This window comes from Microcebus murinus, chromosome 1 (assembly GCF_040939455.1).
Source record: "Microcebus murinus isolate Inina chromosome 1, M.murinus_Inina_mat1.0, whole genome shotgun sequence".
Taxonomy (NCBI): Eukaryota; Metazoa; Chordata; class Mammalia; order Primates; family Cheirogaleidae; genus Microcebus; species Microcebus murinus.
The window spans coordinates 132,142,061-132,166,234 of record NC_134104.1 but is presented as its reverse complement, the minus strand read 5'-3'; the positions used below and the strand labels follow the sequence as shown (position 1 = coordinate 132,166,234).

General features: G+C 34.4%; 1 protein-coding gene across 1 annotated transcript in view; it reads right to left on the bottom strand.

The window, feature by feature from the left end:
- LOC105860521 (ubiquitin-conjugating enzyme E2 E2) overlaps positions 1 to 24,174 on the bottom strand; it is a 333,688-nt gene that overhangs the window by 40,478 nt on the left and 269,036 nt on the right. The window contains exon 5 of the mRNA XM_012745322.2: positions 6,619 to 6,766. Coding sequence (XP_012600776.1) covers positions 6,619 to 6,766 — 148 coding nt within the window. The remainder of the gene's footprint in view (positions 1 to 6,618; positions 6,767 to 24,174) is intronic.

Below are 24,174 nucleotides of genomic sequence, written 5' to 3'. Positions count from 1 at the left end.
AGTACTAGATACTATTGTAAACAATATAATGTTGGCCTATGTGTAGCCCCATGCTTTGAAATTTATCATACCAAAGAATAAAATTTATTGTAATATTCAAAAACTTGCCTTATTTCTTTATGATATGAATAAAATAAAACTATAATTTTGAATTAACATTTCTAATTTTTCATTTATCAAAATAAAATTGTGAACATTTAAAAATAACGTAATGAAAACATATGTATATGTTACCTATTCTGATTTACATTGCAAGTAAAGCTGCCTGTAAAGTAAAACAAGCCTTCAGTGCTTTAAAGCTTTCCTCATCACACAAGAACAAAACGGATTCGTTGTCAATGCACAGCACAAATATCGTGCAGACTACGAGTGCCAGCTGTGGGCAAGGTTTTACGGCTAGTAAGCGCCGTACCGAAGTGGTTAATATCAATCACTTAAAGTTCGTGTTTACAAATGCATGGATCAAGGTGAATATCTCAGAATTGCCATTTTCTGTATTTTTTAACCAAATTTATGATGGCACAGAATCACTTCCATGAATCTTCTTTAATTCATAAAACAGAAATGTTCTTCTTTTTATGATGTGTATTCCCTGATCTTATTTATCCCTCTCAATGAATTCTCAATTTTTCCAGAACCTCCATAGCAAGAATAGCATTATTTCCAATTTTTTTTTTGGAAATATTCAATTTGGAAATTGATCTTCCCTACAGGAAACTGTGGGGCAAAAGGGGGCAGTGTCCCAGGATTCTACAGAGAATACTGAGCTAGAACCCAAAGTCTTTAATAAAGTTTTTGGACTTCTTAGTATTAAAAATATCAGGTAAATTGAATAACAGTAGCGATTTAATGGTTACTTAAACAACAGGGGCGAAGTACAAGAATAAGCATAAAGTTATAAAACCATAGGTTTCTATGCATAAGTTGTCAAAAAAGTTAAATGACAATCAATTATACACTATATCCACATTTTAAAGTACTGATTTGAATGAATTTTGGAATTTAGCATACAATAATCTAAAAGAGAAGCCAATTCTTTAAAAATAAAGAAAACAGCTTTAAGTTAGTTGTGCCATATATTTCTACTTTATATGTTTCTCACTTTTAAAAAAGTCATAGGCATCAGAAGAAATATGGTATCTATATAGCCCACTATAGGGGCTGTTCTAGGAAAAAAAGTGTTTTTTTTTTTCATTCCTGTTAAGTTAATCCGCTTTGAAAACAGATAGGCCTTTAATTTTTATAGGTTTCCCTGAATTACAGTTAAAGAAATAGGTTTTATTTTTGCCAGTTATCAAGTATAGTAGAATGGGATATGTAGAAGGTTCATGTTATCATGTAAGTGCTAGAATCTTATTGAAGTGCTATATGTATTAATATCTTTCATCAGTCTAACAGCTCACAAACTTGTATAAATAATGTACACAAATATAAATGTACTGAAAAAAAAACTAATCCTACTTTATGGTCCCCACCCACCAGCTGCCACCATCAATTATAACATTTTCATATTGAGTAACACAATTTATTATCTAATCATAACTAGACCAAAGACAAGCAATTAATAATCAAAGCTAAGGTATCAGAGACAATTTATGGATAAGCATTGTATTAGTTGTTTAACAAACAGGCCTTAACTGATTGGAAACAAAAAGTTGTGATTTTGGAGAATGAGGAAGGGAACCATTCTCCCAACCTTTTATAGATCACAATAAAAAAAGCCACTGGGAGCAAATTCCTCTTTTCTTTTGCTCAGTCCATTTGAGAATAAAGCTCTTACCAATGAAGCTGCAGCTGAGCTCACCCTCAGCTTAATCACTATATAAGGCTGCGGGTTAATTAGCTGCCATTCTTAGCTCCATTTGTTGTTCTAATAAAGATTTGCATAAATCTAAGACTGGGGTAACTGATATTTGATTTTTATTTGAAAGGTAATGTGGGGAGAGGGTGCAGTTCATCTACCCTGAGTGTTAATGTTTGTGGGTATGCTTAGAGCCATTTTTATTTGACCTGATCTGTATATTTCTGCCTGTTTGAAGACTGGCAGACAAAGACTTCATAGTTGCTTATGAATGCAGGCCCCTGCTGGCCCAGGCTGCACCATAAGGCAGCCTATGTCTGAAGGCAGATGATGGAGAAATGTAACACACAAGCTAGGGTCAGAGCCCAAATGATTCCCTCTCAGAACAAAAGAGAGCCAAATCACACACTTTTTACAGATTACATTAAGTCCTCACCAAAAGTGGTCAATAGGGGGGAAGGGCGGCATGGGCAATATACGTAACCTTAACATTTGTACCCCCATAATATGCTGTAATAAAAAATAAATTAAAAAAAAGTGGTCAATAGGTTCTTGGAAACTTTGACTTTAACTTTACCATAGGCTAACTAACATAAACCACAGTTAAGATCCTATGGCATTCTGCTTAAAGTCGCAGTTTCCAAGGATGTACTACATATTGCTGGTATGTCCAATATTCAGCATTAAAAAAATATTATGAAAAATTTCAAACATATTCCAAAATATAATAGTATAATGAACTTCCCCCATGTAATCATCACTCAGACACAACAACTGTTAACAGTCAATCTTGATATCTTCCTTATTTCAACCCACCTCCAATCTTTCTCGATTATTTTGAAGCAAATTCCATATATCAAAGAGTTTTATTTTCAAATAATTCAGTATATTCTAAATTCTAAAATGTAAGAATATGTAAAAAATTCATAATCACAATTCTATTATCAGGTCTAAATATTTCGGGCAATAATTTCTCACTATCATAAACTTTATTTTCAAATTTCTAATTGCTTCATAAGAGTGATATATTTTTGGAGTTTTTAATAATACAGCATCAGAATTATATATACAATGAAACAAGCTCATAACACATTAAAAAGTAATACTAGTAGAGGAGAAAAGTAGAATTAAGATTAGTAAAATGCCAGATGATATGAGGATTTACATATTTTTCAGAAAAAGAAGGGAAAAAAAGGTTAGAAATGTTTCTAGACATTGTTCTGTAAATAAAGCATTAGGTACAGAAAAACTGTTGATATTGTTTTATCTCAAAATTGTCAGTATTCTCAGGATAGTTGATTTTGTATGAGGTAAGAAAACTCATTGTTTATAGATCTACAGACCATAACGTAAGCCCATTTTAAATAATATTTAAAGAAACAGATTTCATATAAGGAATATTACAAAACATCGAAGAGTCTTCTAAAAAGCCAACAAAATAGCAAAAACAAACTTCAAAAGATGAAATCAAATAGAACAGAAGTTAAATCTTATATATGCTGAATAATTACTTGAGATGAGAGTATTTACAAATAAGAGTATTGCATGAATATGGACATTTAATTCCTTAATAGTATTCTCAATTCTGGCAACTTATGAATTAAATCATGTTCGCCAAGCAGGACTAAACTCAGAATCTGCAAGGCTGGAGCTGACCTTTAGGACTTATTACCCTCTACTCCTCTCTGCTGTTACTCTGTTTTGGACTGTGTGTCACAGCCAGACTCTGCAGTCAGGTACTATAATAAACACCACTATGAGGCAGTGGCCTAAGAAGAGCAGCAGTGAGATATACCTAGACCACTGTATAGAAACAGAACTGATTATCACTGGCATATCCACCAACTGACTGATGCCATGTGGACATTTGCCACCTAAGAGATAATTCTTCTCAAGAGAAAATACAATAGACAGTACTAATTAAGGATTAGGCTTTTTAATTTTACTTACTTACTTAATTTACTTACTTACAGATAGTCTCATTCTGTCACCCTGGGTAGAGTGCAGTGGTGTCATCGTAGCTCACTGCAACCTCAAACTCCTGGGATCAAGTGATCCTCCTGCCTCAGTCTCCAGTGTAGCTGGGACTACAGGCCTGTGCCACCAGGCTCAGCTAATTATTTTTTCCTATTTTTTTTTGTAGAGATGGGATCCCACTATGTTTCTCAGGCTGGTCTTGAACTCCTGGCTGCATGTGATCCTCCTGTCTCAGCCTCCCAAAGTGCTGGGATTATAGGCGTGAGCCACCGTGCCCAGTCAATGGGGTTGGTTTGTAAATCCACATCTGCTGCCTACAAATATCATACTGATAAGGATATGTGGCCCCACCCTAAAAATATATAACATTTGTTTTTGAATATACCAACAATTTTTGAAAGCGACAAATGTAAATTACAGGAGTATGAAAAAGATAAAAAAATCGGTTTTTATAGGGATAAGAGTGAGAAAGCATTTTTAAAATTTGTTAAATCCATGTTATTATCCAAGGCCTACTTTTGAGCTGAAAGCATTTCTGGTATAAAAACAGCTCTACAGATTCAGATTAGGAAAATCTTATTTATTTATATTCTATCAAACTTATATCTATGATAATTTGAAGACAGTTTAGACTGAAATTTAACTTAATTCTAAAGTGAAAAAATCTAGGATTAAAATGTACCAGATCACTGTAGGGAATAAGTCCATTAAACAAAAGAATGGACATTTTGACTTTAGATAAACAACCTTATTTAAGACTCTAGAAGTGTCATCATTCATAAAAATAAAGTGCCAATTAGGAAATCTTTTTTTCCCCCCCTAAGACAGGGTCTCACTCTGTTGCTTGGGCTAGAGTGCAGTGGCGTCATCGTTCACTGCAAGCTCAAACTCCTGGGCTCAAGTGATCCTCCTACCTCAGCCTCCCAAATAGCTGGCTGGGACAACAGATCCTCCCAAGATCTTCCTGCCTCAGCTTTCCAAGTAGCTGGGACTACAGGCATGTGCCACTGTGCCTGACTAATTTTTCTAATTTTTGTAGAGATGAGGTCTCACTCTTGTTTGGGCTGGTCTCAAACTCCTGGCCTCAGAGCGATCCTCCTGCCTCAGCCTCCCAAAGTGTTAGGATTACAGGTTTGAGCCACCAACTCCAGCCACGAAACCTTTTTTCTATGTGTTAAAGTGTGATAAACTAAATGTTAGTGTGTATTTTACAAATACTATTCTATTTTCATATCAGGCAGGCTGTCTCTGGTTTTAAGGGACATTATTATTTTTAGGCTTATTCTTACTATAAATAGCCTTATTTTCAAAATCTATTTCTTTTTCTTATGTAATTTTGCTTTAGTTGAGAGTGATTTTTGTTTTTTACAAAATGCACCTGTAATTTCTGAGACATAGCAAAAGAAAACTACTTCACTGAGCAGAAATATTTTTGATTGCTGAGAGGCTTTAGTAGGATGAATCTATTCCTTTAAGCAGGGATATTTGTACAGAGAACAGACTCTCACATACAGGCTTAGTCAGGGTAACAGGCCCCACTTCAGCTGACTGGAAAGCAAGGCAGGCCAGGCTCCAAATCATCACACACAAAAAAACCCTCTTGGGACATTACCTCCAAATGAGGTTATACACAGTCATAGACAAATGGGACTGAAATAGGAATAATAGGATTAAAAGAACAAAATCACCTTTAAATTAATGTAATATTACTGAACTTTACTATGGGGGGGGTGCAGTATGAATTAATTTAAAAATATTTTATAATGATTTTGCAAAATTCTTTTTCTTTTTGGCATTAAAACATTAGTTTGTTACTTTAAAATATTTTAGATATATTACAGTTTTATTAAATTCTGTTTTTACATTTCTTCATTAAAAAAAGTTTTATTACTGAAAAATAGAACATATACAAAAGTAGAAAATATTATAATTTCTTCATGTTTTATAAACCAGCCAGGAGGCAAAGGGACTCCAATTCACGCTTGTCATTTCTCTTTTATCTAAAATTTTACTTATGTAGTCAATAGAGCTTATTCCTGAACATGAACAATAGACTCTCATACAATGTTAAAGCTATTAAGTACTTAAAGAAGAATGTTCCCATTGAGAACATCAATGAAAACCCTATAACTATCTTTGGATTTTTGGATTTTCTAAAATAAACCCAAATATGTAAAGAATTGGCAGTTGGTTTGTCTTTTAGTTAAAAGAAACTGGTCAAAGACACATAATCACAAATCTAGGAGCACATAAGAAATAAGAACTTTCCGTGTTAAGTATATCAGCAAGCCACAAAGGTCTGGTCATTAACCCTTTAGTTTTTCTGGGAAGTTGTATTTTCTTGTTTACTTTTGGGGGCATTTTCTAGTTCAGGACCACTCAGCTTTTTTTTTGGTCTAATAGCTTGTCAAAATGCATAAGTATTAGGATGCTAAAAAGGTCACGTCTATGTGATGCTGTCTGGTTGTTATCAGATTTTAATAGCCCACATTTCTCAAATTAACATTTTTTGGTTGGTATCTAATTAAAGATTAAGCCATTCAATTTGAATTTTTATTATTATTTGGCAGGAGAATTTAATACAATCTTTAAATGTACTTTCACATCTAAAATGATTTCTCATTAATTTTTGTCACACTATGCTTTTTCCTTTTTGGCAAATAATGGGTCTTAAAAAGATTAAAGAGAAAACCCAATTTAAAAAGAAAATAGTTACACACTATGAAAATTTTAAGTCAATAATAGTAGTAATAGTAGTAGAAGTAGTAAGCAAGTTACAAAGGTCTGGCATTTTAAGTGTGGAAAAGCTCCAACTCAATACTAGGTTTAAAGTCTCTTACCAGGGTTGCAATCTGTAAGAAGGGAGCAGATGGAGAGGAGAACTTTAGAAATGGTTAGGGCCGGACTCCAGTTGTCCTTTAGGATGTCCAGACAGATCACACCTTGGCTGTTAATATTACAGTGATAGATTCTTGTTCGGAAGGTAACCTAGAAGAAAATGTAAAGTTGTTATAGGTACATCTTTTATTAGACAAAATAGTCCAGGCCATTGGCTAAAGTAAACCTGATTTTTCCTTAGGTGTATGAGAATAATCAATAAACAAAAATCATCATTTTAGAACTTGTCATTCTGGGCAAATTTGTCGTTCTGTTTAGAGAACTAAACACCAATAGCAAAATCATGACATTGTGCTTCTGATGAAGAGTACTGTTATTTAATGTTTTGGAGACTGAATTTACTTTTGATACAATTAGAGGAATATTCATGAGGGGAAACTGACTCTGACCTCTAAAAATAATTTCAAAGAAAAATTTTTTTGGATTCCAGTCACTTTAAGGATTTTATATATTTATGAGATTCAAACACCAAAAAGCACAGAAATACTAAATGGGAATGGGAATGAAAATAAAATAAATATTACTCTATAGCATGGTTTTAAAACATGAACTAGGGCATATTTGTAAAGAATATATCTAGTATATGCAACTATATTAGTTATAACTTATATTAGCTGTATTACTATATACAGTTGGCTTTAATTTATAAACCTTTTCCTTTAATTCTATTCTTTTCCTTAAATTCTATTTTTTAAATGTACTATTAGTGCAGCATACCTTTTCCCTTTGATAGCTAGATTGCCACTGTATGTTGTTTATATATAATTTTAAAATATAACATTTTTTAAAAACTTCAATTGAAAAAAATTTAGTCCAAATCAGTTTTATAAGTGCTAAAATTCTATTTAATAAAAGTTTTATATAAGCAATAAGATTTGAATATTATTTTTTTTTTTTTTTTGAGACAGAGTCTCGCTTTGTTGTCCAGGCTAGAGTGAGTGCCGTGGCGTCAGCCTAGCTCACAGCAACCTCAAACTCCTGGGCTCGAGCGATCCTTCTGCCTCAGCCTCCCGAGTAGCTGGGACTACAGGCATGCGCCACCATGCCCGGCTAATTTTTTATATATATATATATCAGTTGGCCAATTAATTTCTTTCTATTTATAGTAGAGACAGGGTCTCACTCTTGCTCAGGCTGGTTTTGAACTCCTGACCTTGAGCAATCCGCCCGCCTCGGCCTCCCAAGAGCTAGGATTACAGGCGTGAGCCACCGCGCCCGGCCGGAATATTATTTTTAATATTTTGTTTATAAATGTTCTCAAATGTGTAAGTTGAAATATACGAAAATCTTGTTGTTCTGAAGACCAGTCTTCTAGTTCCCTAAGTTCAAAATGGCTCTGAAGCAAGAAAAACACACATGGCAGACCTTTGTAGGTGTTGCCACTTCACCAGGGCATGTAGTATCCACTCACACAGCAGGAAATTTATGTAATTTATATGATGTGAAGTCTCAAGAAAGGGCAGATCCAGAGCCTTACACAGTTGTTGAACATCACAGCACCATTCTCAGGCTAGATAAGTACTTCTAATGAGAACTACTGTTCTAGCATCATACCAGACCAGATAGCCTTGATATCCTTCCCTACACATACACATCTGCAATACCCAAAAGAAAATATAATCAACATTCTTTAAAACGCATAGCTGAATCTGCAAGGGGAATCCTCATGGACCAGAACTAAAAACCAAAAACTACAGTAAACATCCCAACTGACACTGCATGTGCACAAGTGGGTTTGGGGGAAGAGGGAGGGTAATAAAGGATGGTAGTCAGTTTTAATAAAGTAGAGGTTTGGGTTTTGGTGTCCTCATGGAAAAAGAAGATGAAATCTTAGGCCTATATGTGGCAAGGGGTTGTAATTGAGAGTCCTTATATAAATTAAGGCACTTGAATGGCTAGTCTTTCAGTAAATGGATGGACTTAGAAAGATACATCTTATGTGAGAGATAGCAAAGAAATTTGCTAGAGAAAGCCTAGGTTTTTGATTGAGAAAAGAAATGTCTTCTGTGAATTCTAAATCATGGACACATATACTATGTAAACACTAGATTAAAAAGTTTAAATGATTATATTACTATCAGATCAAATATATGTTTTTTTTTTTCTTTTTTTTCTTAACACATAAACGTCTTTCTTCTATAGATCAAATATATGTTTAAGGCAAAAAGCATTGCTAGGAATAAAGAGGCTTACTACATTATGATAAAATGAACAATTTACCAAGAAAATAATAATAATTCTGAATCTGACTAATAATATAGCCAAAAATATACAAAATAAAAACTGGCAGAATTATAAGGAGAAAATGACATACCTATAATCAAAGAGGGATACTTTTACTATAGTAACTGATAGGCCAACCAGACCAAAAATTAGTACAAATACTGAAGATTTGAACAGCCAAATAAACAAAATTAAGGAACTGAATAAAGGTAAAATTCTATACGTAATTAAAAAACACATTTTTAAAGTATGTAAGTAACATTTATTAAAAATGCTAAGCCATAAAAGAAGTTTCATGTAGATTCCCCCCATTATATATTTAGAAACTGAAAAACTCATTTTCAAATAATTCTTGGAACAAAGAAAAAAATCAGCCATATTTATAGCTGAATGACGATGAAAATGTTGGGTTGCCAATACCAAAATTTTGTGATTCAGCTAAAACAGTTATAAAAGAGTTACAGTTTCACATGCATATATTAGAAAGGAAGAAAGATATTTAATAAGTGTCAAACTCATAGAGGTAGAAAAAGAACAATGGAGTAAACCCCATGAAAGAAGAAATAAAGACACGAGTTAATGACACAGAGAATACCTAGTGGTATTAAAATTTTTGCAAAAAAGTCAGAGTGCCTATCCCTTTAAGTGCTATCCCTTTAAATGAAAAGACAAAAATATTTTTATGATCGAATATAAATGATGAGTGGTTTATATAATAGTGATATTTTAAAATCCTATCAGATGGCTACTCCAGTCATGGCTACTCTGAGCTAGCTAATCCTAAAAACAACTCAATGAGAAAAGTATTAACGAACTCACTTTAAAAAGGATGAAACTGAGGCACAGGGAGGTTAAAGAATTGGCTCAAGGTCCCACATGGAGTAAGTGGGAGTCAGAATTTGAATACAATTTTGCTGATCCAAAAGCCTATGGTCAACTACTCTCAGCATTAATGCCTTAAAAACAGAAAACAAAAAACAAACCAAAAAAACGACCTTGACATAGGTTCTTTTCAACCAACATAATTCCCTGTAATTCCAAGTTGTTGCATCTGTCAATAATTTGTTCCTTTTTATTGCTGAGTAGTATTCCATGGTACAGATGTACCAGCTTGTTTAACCATTTACCCATTGAAGAATATCTGGGTTTCTGTGAGATAGAAAAAAATCAAAATGTTTTTTCTAGTCTTACACTCAACACAGAACACTTCTGTGACCAATGTACGGTGCAGAGTTTCCCTCAACAACCAATTTTCTGACACCAGCTGGGTGTCCCACAATTTAATTCAATTCTGACACTGTGCACCTGGAGTGGAGAGGCAGATCCCACAGGTTAAAGGCTCAGTCCCACAACACTGCCCTCAGTTCAGGTGCCAATCTCAAGTCTGGGCCTCTAAACTTCTGGCAACTTGGCTATAAATTGGGAGTTCCCACTTGGGTTTAATCATTTGTTAAAGGAGCTCACAGAATCCAAGAAAATGCTTTACTTATGTTTATTGGTTTATTACAAAGGATGTTATAAAGGATACAGATGAACAGCCAGATAGAAGAGATGCATAAGGCAAGGGATGGGGGAACAGGTGTGGAGCTTCTATGCCCTCTTGGGGCATGCCAACCTTTATGAGTTCAGCAACCTAGAACCTCTGAACCTTGTCCTTTAGGGTTTTTATGGAGGCCTCATTATGTAGGCATGATTAATTAAATCACTGGTCACTGGTGATCAACTCAACCTTTAGCCACTCTCCCCTCCCAGAGAGTTCAAAGGCGAGGTGGGGCTGAAAGTTCCAACACCACTGAAAGTTCTAATTCTATGCTGGTTCCTCTAGTAACTAGCTTTTATCAGGAGGCTGTCCCTCAGGAGACCCCAGCAGTCAGTCACTTCATTAGCATACAAAACACTCTCCTGATATTCCAAGGATTTTAAGAAGCTCTGTGCCAGGAATGGGGACTAAGACCAAATAGTATATATTTCTTATTAGACATCATAGTATCATAAGGTTATTTCTAGATTTTTAGCTATTACAAATAAAGCTGTTATGAACATTTGTGTATGTGGTTTTATGTGAACATAAGTTTTTGTATCTCTGGGATAAATGCCCAAGAGTGTAATTGCTGGGTCATATGGTAAACTCATATTAAGTTTTATAAGAAACTGCCATACTCTTTCCTAGAACGATTGTACCATTTTATATTGCCACGAGCAATGTGATCCGGTTTCTCTGCACCCTTGCCAGCATTTGGTATTATTACTATTTTTTATTTTAGCTATTCTGATAGGGTATAATGATACCTCACTATGGCTTTAATTTGCATTTCCCTGTATACTAATAATGTTGAATACTTTTTCATGTGCTTATGTGCTGCCTGGATATCTTCTATGGTTTGTCATGTCTTTTGCCCATTTTCTCAATTATGATTTTTTTTAAACTATTGACTCTATGGTGTTTTAAATGAAGATATTTCATTAAAACTGAAATATAGTTGGATGAAAAATAATAATGCACGAGTTTACAAAAAATCTCGTGAATATTTCGGACAGAGTTTTACATTGAATGTTTTATAATGCTAATAAAAAGGATCTATTTTGGTGATGTTTGTAAACTTCTATTCTGACAGGTATTTATGAATTAAACCACACTGAATTAAAACAGGCAGACTGACTGTCTCTATAGGTTCTAATGCTAAAGATTCCCACAACTACCACCTTTTGAAGCTGGGAAAAAAATCATGATCCCAGAGTTTTAGGAAGTGTCAAGCATTTACCTACTGTAATATAAGCCATAAGCTCTTCAAGGTTCCCTGCCACATTCCTACTTCTAATACCACTCTTGCCATAAGACCTCCTCACTAAACTGTGAATTGGTCTTGAAAGTATTTTAACTGATGTCCACCATGATGCCTGGCATATAGAAAAGCCCACTGTTTGCTGAACAAATGCTAACACACCACAAGCTAGTACTCAAAGAGACAAGTATCTCTCTGAGGGGTTGTAATGTAACATCTTATTGTTCTTTAGGTAAAAGAGACTTTTAGAACCACAACTTAAGAATAATTAAGGCTGGAAATCAAGAATATGGTGAGGAAGCACAAGATATTTTTTAACATCTTTCTGCCCCATGTTAGTTTACTACATTTTTCTAAAGATTAAGATATTATTTCAGAAGAGATTTCATACAGGCTAAACCAATAATAAAAAATAATAAATATTTAGTAAGCACTCAATATATGCCAGACATTCTAACATAAACATTTTTTATCATTACAATTTTCCATTTAAACCCTAAAGAAAACCTAAAAAATGAGCATCCCGACCGTATCAGCAAATGTGTTTCACAATCATGACAAAAAACTCACTAATAAAAGCTCTTGAAACAGCCAGCATTCTTTTCCAAGCTCTATCAACAAACTTAGGGGAAATGAGACAGAATACATGCAAACTGATAAGGAATTATCTGCAGTCCTTAGATATTAGTGATTCAGAAATAGGAAATGATGTTTTGAATACTGACAAATAACAAAAGATTTGCAACTGCCAGAAGGAGATTTGGAGAGGCTAAGAAAGCATACTCCTCCCACCCCTCACCCTATAGAAGACTGCTCTGCTCTCTGACTCAATTTTCCTGAAAGCCCATTACATTATCTAGTTCAGGGGGCTGGACAGCTGTATATCCTTCACTTCATATTCCTGGCAAAGAAACAAATGATAAAAAAATGACCATAAAGTAAATTGCAGTTCCTTTGTAGGGGTTAATACCCATTGAGTTCCATGTATTAAACAACTTACACCTACCTTTCCATTTATAGCTGTATTTGAAGCATAGGTTAATAACTGATGTTTAACAACGATAGCCATTGTTCCTCAAGGAAAGGTATATAGAGAATACTTTTCAAAGGCAGGGAAGAGAGCACCTTTTAGAACATATTCCGAATATAGGCAATTTTAACAATATGATTTGGATATAATGATATAGAAAACTTATTTATCTGGAATGGCTAATCCCAGATGAGTGTGGATGAGAAAGGTTTTAATTTATGTGTGATACACAAACACCTACACCGGCATGTGTGAGTGCACGTGTGTAGCAGACAGAAGAATGCCACCTACCCTGAAAGATGTCCATATCCTAAACCCCTAGAACCTGTGAATATTACCTCACATGATAAAAGAGATTTGTGATTAAGTGAAGGATTTTGGGATGGAGTGATTATCCTGGATTATCTGGGTAGGTCCAATGTAATCACAAGGGTACTTGTAGGAGAGAGGCAGGAGAATCAAGAGTCAGCAGTAGGGGATGTGATTATGAAGAAGGGGCCATGAGTCAAGGAATGCAGTTCTAGAAGCCAGAAAAGACAAAAAAATCTATTTCTCCCTAAAGCCTCCAGAAATGAATTCAGCCGTGCTGACACCTTGATTTTAGTCTTCTGATCTCCAGAACTGTAAGATAATAAATCCGTATTGTTTTAAGCAACCAAATTTTGTGGTAATTTGTTTTAGCAGCAATAGGAAACTAACACAACATGTATACATATACACATATTTCCCAGTTGCTTCATTATTTTCTCTTAAAATGTACTTCAAAATGAAGCTGTTTCTGTACTTCTGTACAGAAGTACATAGAATCGCCTCTCCTTAAAAATAGTTTTAGAAAGAGTTAGCAATTCTTTATGTTGACTGTAGCAAAAACAAAGCTACTAAGTAGTGGCTGATCTTGGATAAGTCACTTTGCTACTCTGAGCCTCTATTTCCTAACAAAATTAGAGACTTATTTATTTATTTTTTTTTGGAGACAAGAGTCTTGCTCTGTTGCCTAGGCTAGAGTGCTGTGGTGTCAGCCTAGCTCATAGCAACCTCAAACTCCTGGGCTTAAGCAATCCTTCTGCCTCAGTCTCCCAAATAGCTGGGACTACAGGCATGCATTGCCATGCCAGGCTAATTTTTTCTATATATTTTTAGCTGTCCAGCTAATTTATTTCTATTTTCAGTAGAGATGGGGTCTCGCTCTTGTTCAGGTTGGTCTTAAATTTCTGACTTTGAGCAATCCTCCCGCTCTTGTTCAGGCTGGTCTCAAATTCCTGACCTTGAGCAATCCTCCCACCTTGGCCTCCTAGAGTGCTAGGATTACAACCATGCCCAGCCTAGATACTTAAACTAGATTATTGCTAAGGCCCATTCTAGTTCCATGATCCAGGAGTTATACTGTGGAAAGAATATATGGGTATGAGAGTTATCAGGACTTGGGCTGAAATCCTGATTTTTGCATGAATCACTTAGCATCTCTGAGATTCAGATTCTTTATCCACGGAATGGAAAATAACAGCTATACCCTTAGTAGCTATGAAGAATGAAGTCCACAAATGTTCTAATAGCATGTCTGGCACCCAGCAAGGTTCAATTAGCCTTACTCTTCCTTTCCCTCTCTTACATCCCCTAGTTACTAGTTACAAGATTTGAGAATGCATGTATTCATGTAATAATCCCCTCATCACTGGCTTTTAAATGTGTTTTCTTTATACTTCTCCCTTGCTCTAAGGCGTAGACAACACTCCATATATAGATAAAAAGATGGTTTTATAAGGGGAGAGAGATCAGGTAGGGCACAAATACAGATACAAAAGTAAATATTTTAATACGGTACTTCTGACAAACTGATTTTATATGTAATTTATTAAAAATAATTTTTTTTGAGATAGGGTCTCACTCTATCATTCCATCTAGAGTACAGTGGCATCATAAGAGCTCACTGCAACCTCCAATTCCAGAGCTCAAATGATCCTCCTGTCTCAGCCTCCCAAGTAGTTGGGACTACAGGTGTATGCCACCATGCCTGGCTCATTTTTCTATTTTTAGTAGAGATGGGGTCTTGCTCTTGCTCAGGCTGGTTTTGAACTCCTGAGCTCAAGTGATCCTCCAGCCTCAGCCTTCCAGAGTGCTAGGATTATAGGTGAGAGCCACCCCACCCAATGGATCTTTGCTTTAGGCTTACTGTGAAACTGTAGTTTATTTGAACAAGTTGTTAGTACACATTTAAAAAACATCAGTACTTCTCTCTTTGAGATTTCAATTGAAGAACACTGCATCACTAACATATCCTAAGATGATGATGATTATTTTTGAGACGGGTCTCATTCTGTTGCCTGGGCTAGAGTGCACTGGCATCATCATAGCTCCTTGCAACCTTGAACTCCTGGGCTCAAGTGATACTCATGGCTCAGCCTCCATGTGTGTGCCACCACGCCCGGCTAATTTTGTTATTTTTTGTAGAGACAAGGTCTCGCTATGTTATCTAGGCTGGTCTTGGAATTCCTGGCCTCAAGTGATCCTCCCACCTTGGTCTCCCAAAGTGCTAGGATTACAGATGAGAGCCATTGTGCAAGATTAGAATATGTATATCTAAGAAATAGATATCAGCAAAACAAAACACCCCTCCCCTTCCAGTCCCCCCCCCCCAAAACAATGAAAATACATTTGGCCCTTGAATAACTTGCAGTGATAGAATTAAAATTAAGCATCACCTACAAACCCATCATGCATAAAGATAACACCTACCCAGCTGTGAATACTACATGCTAAAGCATGCTTCATGATAGAGCTATTTTAAGATTTCAAGCACAATTTAGATAGTCAAAAATAAAAGACCTTTATACCACAGATATTTTTAAACTGGAAAAAATCTCCCAGTTCTTTTAATGTACAGATGTAGAAAAACATGCAAAAAGATTTCCCCCATCGTAAGTAGCAAATCTCTTAGAAGATAGGAGCATCTTATTCAATTCCCAGAGAGTGCCTTTTCCTATAATACAGCGGCAAATTACTCTCAACTTCTGCAAAGCAGGATGCTTGGAATGACTTGATAAGGGAATAATTAGATTGTGTTTTTAATTTATAAAAATTCAATTTATATAGAATGTTTCTGGAACATGTCTTCAATGAATAACACTCAATTTGGCTCTTCTCCAAATTTGTGTTTTGTTTGTTTTTAAATTAGCAACTTCTTTCATATTTTGTTTTCCATCTTTTTCTCTTTAAACAATTAACTTGTCTCTGTTGACTTGTTCTGTTGTCTCAAGTTTCAGGAATGGTATACCGGTGCATTGTAATCTTTGAGTGTGAGTTTATCCTCAGTGTGCATTGTTTATTTTTCTGTAGAAGTCTCATGTGTTTTGGATTGTAGAGTGTTTTGCATTTGTGTCTTCATGGGCCACTGCAATAACACTAGTTTGAGACCAGATTGTACCATATATGCCAAAATATAGGGCAATGAAATCATCCCTTAGGAAAAGAAGAGTTGATTTACATTCAAATCTTTATAAAAGTCTCATATTATAGATGATGTCTCAATTACTTTGTTTTAAACAGAATTCTAACTGGTAAAGACACAGTAGCCTAAAACCAGCTCATTCAATGCTTCTTTGGCTTGCAAATAAGTTTCTTTTCTTGAGCTGTTAAAAAAAAAAAGGTGATGGTAGTGTGGGGGGAGATATAGAAATTTAACAAAGCTCTAGGAGTATGACATTCCTTAGAGTACAAATTCACCTTTTAAAGGCTTGGATTTTAATAAGCCTTTTAAAATTCACTTAAAAAAAGTAAAATAGTAATTTAAAACTAGTAAGGACTTAAAAAAAAAAACAACCTGGCTATATAAGTTTCTACAAATAAGTTGTGGCTTGGGACAAATTTTCCAGTAACATAATCATATGAATTTAGAAACTGCTGAATCCCAAACAACTGAGGTGGAAAGGAAGATGACTGGTTCTAGATTTAAATAGGTACACAAAGAATCATTTAAACATTCCCACTGTTTTAATTAATTGAGCAAATACATAATCAATAGGTGCTCAATCAATGGGGACATGAGGTTATCACATCAGAACTCAAAGTTTAATCTCTTAGTTTAATTAAACTCTTAGTTTAATTTTCCCTCCAGAGGCATCAATTCCCCCCAAATCAGATACTTGAATAGTTAGTTGCTCTTAAACAGTGAACTTAACAACAATTATGGGAGGCTATGTTGGTCCAACAACACTTACTTATTAATTAATAGTGTACAGAGAAGATAGTTTAATAGCTGTCCAAAGAACCAATATCTCTTAGACAAGATGACTCATTTTTGCTTTACAACTGCAAAAGTGGCTCGTATGTAACAATTAATTAGGAAGCACAACAGCTGATTTACTGAATGGATTCCACATAAAGTATATAATAAATGACTGACCATGTGACACTTGTTGTTAAAAACAGTAACACAAACAGAAGGAGAATGCCCTCCTTTTCATTTATTTATTTATATTTTTATAGGTCTCACACTACCTAAGTCAATTCTATAAGATGCAGCATAATCACAGATTTACTAAGTGTGAAATGGAAATAATATACAGGATTCCTTCATCCTTCAGGAAAGAAGTGTTAAATTTTATGTCTATAGACACGAAATGGCAGTTATTTATCTCAAGAGATTAAAAACTCAATTTATATACACACAATACAAAGTATCTGTCATAACTAGCTAGAGATGACAATTTGGTTTTTCATATAGCATACAACAGTGTAGAAGTAAACTATATTTTAACACAATCTTTAATAAAACAATGACTAATTCTGTTAATGATGCAGTAAATTTACAGCAATTATAGAGTTGGCTGAATGCCCACTTTCTCAGTGAATGCTACATGTATAACACACAAAAGAGACATTCTTTCAAAGTGAGAAAAAAAAGAGATGTTCTTTAAAAGTGGCAAGTATTCACAAATATCAAAAAGTTTCCAAACTTTGAGGGTAATGATATTTCTTTCCTATGTTTACACCATGAAGTTTAAAAGTACTGTACATATTCAATTGTAACCAAAAATGAGACACAGACAGGTTCAGAGAAATTCAAATGCTCATAGTACAGTCAATTTTAATAATAAGAAGTTATAAAAAAGGGAGATATGACACAAATGAAAACACACACACACAAACCCACACTCTCAAAGTTTTCTGAAAACGATAGAAAAAAGTAAGATGACAATAAAGAAAATTCTAGATCTTAACAGCTTGACTTCAGACAGCAAAACTAAGAATACAGGGATTCAACATGTTTCTCAGATTGAGATCTGACAAAATGATGACACATGTAAGTGTTTAGCAAAGAGAAGAAATGTTTAATGATAATTGTTATTATCATTGTGAGAAAAAAGTAAACAAATGTTTTAACATGGCTTGAAAAATGTCACTTAACATTTGTCCAATCTATGAATAATTTAAATCTCAGCATATAGAATATTCTAGTAAATACTCTCTAAACATGTGTGGAGAACAGATATAATGAACCAACTTGATACTCATGATATTATACACTGAAACTGATAGCTAACCAGGCAGCATACTTGAAAAGTAAGAAATGGTACCTTTTATGAAATATTTGAATGTTTAGTTTGTTTTATGACAGGCATGACTAATACTGTGTGATGATCCAAATCAGATTCTACAATAGAAATGACACTATATAAGCCTTCTTTATAAAGGGATATAATAGCAAAAAACCAACTTGGTAAAGTAGAAGATAAGCATATTTATTTCTCCAAGCTCGTTACTTCTCTTTGAGATTGTGCTGATTCTGATGTATCAGTCCCCCCTGTAACAATCTAACATGCAAATATTAGTTTACTCAGAAATGGTTAGAAAATAAGATTGCAGTCCTATTGAAAGAGTGAAGGGGTGGATGCTGAATGAAAAACTGAGGAGCTGGTCTCATATTCTGCAGTTTTTGATCAGGGGAATGCCATGATGAAAGGGGTATTTTAGGAATCTGTAACAGGATTGTTAGTTACATAATGTTCATTCTTAAATTAGCCTCTTGTGGAACAAATCCTTTGTGGTATGTGACACTAACTTATTCCTACATTTACAAAATGGCTTTTATATGATCAACACCATGAAAGCTTTTCTTTGTATACTAAGGGCTGACCAAACCAAGAGAGAAACGAATACATGTGAAACAGAAAAAAGAGCTGGGGAAATGCAGAACGCTGGGCAACTCAACTTAGTTCACAATCTGAAGCAGGCATGGAGGAAAGGAGGGACCAGGTACTGCAGGCAAACAGTAACCAGAATTGACTGAAAAACCAATTCTCATGGACTTCACCACCTCATGAGAAGATCAGAGGGAAAGGAAAACTAAATTATGAGAAAAGCCTAAGGTAAGCATTCTGACTCTTTTGGTCAAACACCCTTATAAGGAGGGATATAAATTTCCCTCCTCACCAAAAAAAGAGGTAAATTGGCTCTCAGTTCATTTCAAGAACTATCACAAACATCTCTTTTTGCCTTCCTGGCAAGTATTCAAGAATTACTTGCTAGGGTTTTTTTTTTTTTTTTTCTTCTTTTTTTGGTAGAGACAGGGTCTTGCTATGTTATCCAGGCTGGTCTAAAACTCCAGGGCTCAAGTGATCCTCCTGCCTTTGCTTCTCAAAGTGCTGGGATTATAGCGTGAGCCACTTCACCCAGCCCACTGTTAGTTTTACTGAAGGAATATAGAGTGTTATGAGTAATGTCTTAAATTTTATTTTTACCTAAATGTTAACTACATGTATTTGTTTTCCATTTAAATTTTCATGCCTAATTTTCTTTTATCCCAGGCAACCTTTCTTCCTCTTCTGTCCCTCTCATATTCTCCATCTGTTCACAATCTAATCACTACTACTACTCTTGTGATTTCTGACATGATTTCTCTGTCTCTATTTCCAACTTCTAGGATATCTTGCTTCATTCACATCTGAAGCCTGTTCTTTTGGCTTTATCTTTTTCCCTCCAGTATTCTCTGTAAGACTACTCCCCTAAAAAAAAGCAATTAATTTTCCCTAAGGCTGTGTGGAAATGTATCAGATAGAAACATGAAAAAAGGAAAAAGGTGGTTGTGGGGTGGGGGGAGGGGGTTAGAAATAACAATAATTCAGAATTTTGCGGAAAAAAATATATTCCCATTTACTAATGTTCTATTCTTTCTGCCTAAATCTCCTATCCCTAAAAGATATCTGAAGTAGTATCTTAAACACTCAGGCCGCTCATTTCCTTTCCTGATAATTTGCAACATTCATCTTTGTACTATATAAAATTGGCTGCTGTGGTATAACAAACAAATGCTACCTTTTAAAAGCAAACAACTGTACCACATGTGGCTTTTTAATAAATAACTCTGACTTCATTTTACAAAACTGATAGCTTTATGTATAGTTAAACAAGGATTTTAGAAATAAAATTTTGCAGACATGCTAGCAAAATGTTTATTTACAAAGGGAATACATTTATATAAGAACCTTAAGGACAGGGATTGTATCTGATACTGAATTTTATCCCCTCTAGGAAAGAGTAGGATGTTAACATGTATTTGTTCAATAAACAAATTAGCTGGAAAAATACTGAATACTTACATTTGAAAGGAGGCCAAACATAATCACAATTAAAAATGACAACTGAGAGCTTCTGATGTTCCAGCAGTTAGGTTTACACTGCTTTTTTTTTTGGGGGGGGGTGTCAATGACAGATGTGTAAAATTTACTGTGTAAAGTTTATAAAGGGAAATGCGTTTTATTTAAATTTTGATTTATGACATTTTCAAAGTCTTGTAGTTAATATTTTAGTCAGTAGAGATTATGAGAGTCTTAAACATTAATTGTAGAGTTGAGATTAAGAATATTTCACAAGTTCTTTATATTAGGAAACAGAACTCAAAGACATTCCAGAAGCATGGCACATAATATTATATTGTGTCTACACTGTGTCTACTTCAAATAAATATTAAAAAAAAATTTAAAAATCTGGTATGTCTAGGTAGAAATGACTATGCTTTTTCCCATTGGAAGAAGATTGATGTACTTCTGTTCTGACAATATTAGAAGAATCTACTTTTCTTCAAAAGTCTGTATGGGTCAATGTTTCATTTTTTTCCCCTCCTTTTTTGGGTCAGAATTTTTTAGTGATATATAGATAAAAGACAAAAAAATCAACATTTTGTTTGTTGAAAAAACTAATATGTCTTCCTAGTAACATGGTGATGTTCACCGTCAACTGGTAAACTGTAAGGCTTTTAAGCACATGAGGTCTATCTGAAAAGTATCCAGACACTGTTAATATAATGAGAAGGGTTTGCACGACATGGATATAACCTGGCAACCAAGGAGAGTGGACTGGGATGCACATGTGTGTACAATGACAACTTCACTGCATTAGTCAGTGGGGCACTAGATGCCATTGAGTGAGCATGTGTACTGTGTGGTCTTGGCATTCAAAATGACTGAGTAGAGCAACAAATCTACATCAAATTTTGCATTAAGCTTGAACGTTCCTCTGCGGAAACTATTCAGAACATTCAGAAGGATTTCAGGGACAATGCAATGAGTGCAGTGAAAATAAAAGTGTGGCACAAATGCTTCAAAGATGGTCGAGAATCTGTTGAAAGTAATCCACATTCTGGAAGGCCCGCAACAAGCAGAACATCTAAGAATGTTGAATGTGTACAGGTTAGGCTAAGAGACACTAGGAGAACTGTGTGAGGTCTCAGGTGCCTACTTTGAAGGGGACTGAAGCATCATTGTCCTATGTACAATGTTTCTTGTATCTTCTTCAATAAATGTCTCTATTTTTCATATTACATGGCTGGATACTTTCTGGACAGACCTCGTATATATTTTGAGGTCATAACTATAATGGATGGCTTTACTTTCTTAGATGTGGTAAAACTCTAAATTAATAAGATTAATTTCTCAGTTATGTTCTTAAAACCTGCACCACCATTACTTTATAGTCACATAATGGAATAATTTGGTCTGGTTAAGAGTAATTATGTCCTTTATTGGCTATAAAAATCAATCTATTAAAGAGGTTAATAATTGAGGAGACAAGAATAAATTTAACATTTTATTCAAATTTCTAATTATTACACTATAACTATTAAATTTTTTTAAGAGTTACATCTTCAGTTTGATATTATAGGAATAGTATTTTCTTAAACACTGTTGATTGCTTTAATGTATATTTGCTAACTTTATACCGAGCTTAGTGGAAGAATAAGATATGTTTTGTTATAGATAATGCTCGTATAAGATTCTGCTGCCATAGAGTTATTAAGCTTTCTTTCTTCTCTAATAGTAACTGAGTAAAGTAAAAACGTCTCTCTTCTTCAACAATTTGCCTTGCAGCTTTGGTCCTTGGTGATAATGCAATTTCACTTACGTAATGTCACAAACTCATGTTTTATATACTACTTTAAGAAGATGCGTTGAAAATTTTCCCAACAAATCATGCTATTGCCTTAATATATATATGCCTGTATTTGTTGCTTCATATAATCTCTTCAGAAAAAAGTTGTTCTTAAATCTTAGATCTAGAAATGTGGCAAGGGAGTAATGTAGCTGGCACTCAAGATACTACAATTGTCTCTGAATTCCCATCTGCATTTAAGCTTTCAAAGTATGCATATAAACTTCAGCAACTTTTCTGCAGTACAATGATGTAAAGAAACAGACTCTTAAGAAACATTAATCTGGTTACTCTTTTTATTTTTATTCATATCACTTTTATCATATTTTTTTCATTAATGAAATAATGAAATACATTTCCAATGTCTCTTTCTTATTTTTATAGTGAATATGTAATGTTGGTGATACCTCTACACTAATGTTAATTCTCAGGAAGAGACAGTGTCCATGCATGAGGAGGAGGGAGAGCTTGTACTTTCCATACTCCAAAATACCATCATTCTGCACCTTGATAAATCTATCTTTTCTCTTCTCTTTATTGAAATTCTATCATCCATCCTGGACTAGCTAAATAACATTTCCTTAAGAAAGATGTCCCCTGCCACTTTCAGTTTGTCCATTAGTAGCATTTCAAAATGTTGGGTATGTACGTGTTGTGCACGCCTGAAGGAGGAAATATTTCCTACTTCATTTTTTCCATTGTTTTTTTCAACATTTTATTTAAAAAAAGAGCAGATTTTGGCCCAATCCTGAGGCTAAAGACAAACTGGATTTTATTCCTACTCCTTAGCTATCTATTCCTTAATCCTTTTTTTTTCTTTTTTTTAAATGAATAATATTCTACTTATTAATTTAAAATTTTTTTCTTTATTTTTTTGTTTTTTGTGTACCAATCACACAGAATATTCCTTAATCCTTAAGTCATATTTCATTCTTATACTCTTATTACATTCTTGGAGTTCACCAATTCATTATCTTGGTCTCCATTTTTAATCATTTTGATTTTTTGTTTGAATGGGACCCCTCCTTTTGATCAGACTTCCTAAGAAATCTCTCCTCAATTTGTTTCAGTTTGATGCAGTTCTTTAACTACCTTTTTGTGCTTTCTCAGTATTCTCTGCTGTGTCTCCTTCCATCTGTCATTTCTCATGTTGTCAGTACCTCGAACCTTTGTTATCTTTAATGCTGATATTTCTTCTATTTTCAAAGTTCCAAACGAGCTCTAAATATATTGCTCTAGATGTGATGTCTCTCTGAATTAACGTTCCACATGTGCAATAAATTACCATGATTAGGACTTGGTTAGCAGAACAAGCTTGCTTTTTCTACACTTCAAAGTTCTGCCATCCTGCATCTTGATAATCCAGTGTCTTCTTTTACTATAGAAATGTTTTATGGATACTTCTTTTATGAAGCTTTCCCCTGCAACTTCCACATTACAGTATTGAATCCTTTCCTGAACTTCTATTAAATTTAAACTTACAATTTTGTGTGTATATATATTTCTTTTTCCCTACCTAGATTGAAGGCTGAGGTCAGTGAGATTTCTTTCCAATGTCCATGGCACTGTCACACATCTAATAGGGCTTGGATACTTATTTATTGAGTGATTAGATGGTAATCCTGTATAAGTCTTTAACTAAATGCTTGTGTTCCCCTCCTTAACTTCCAATAAAAGGTAGGAATGGAAGTAAAAGAGAAGAAAAATTTTCCCTGAATATATTTACTGATTTTCTATCTGATTTGCATTCAAATTTTAATCTGATCTAGGTATTTTAGGATGTTTAACCTTAGGAGTATGCTAACATGATCAGACAGTGGTTTGTGATATTATTTAGAGTTATCTACTTTGAGTAGTTACTAAGCCCCCAACTAGGCTCCAAATACTTGCTCCAAATATAACTTAGCTTACTTGTTAGCATTTATACAAGTAAGCATAACCTAGGAAGAGTGAGAATTCTTTTCTTAAAAGGTGTCTGAGTGAATATATGTCACAAATTTTATTCCTTTCTTCTTTTTCCTTATTTCAAAGTAATCAAC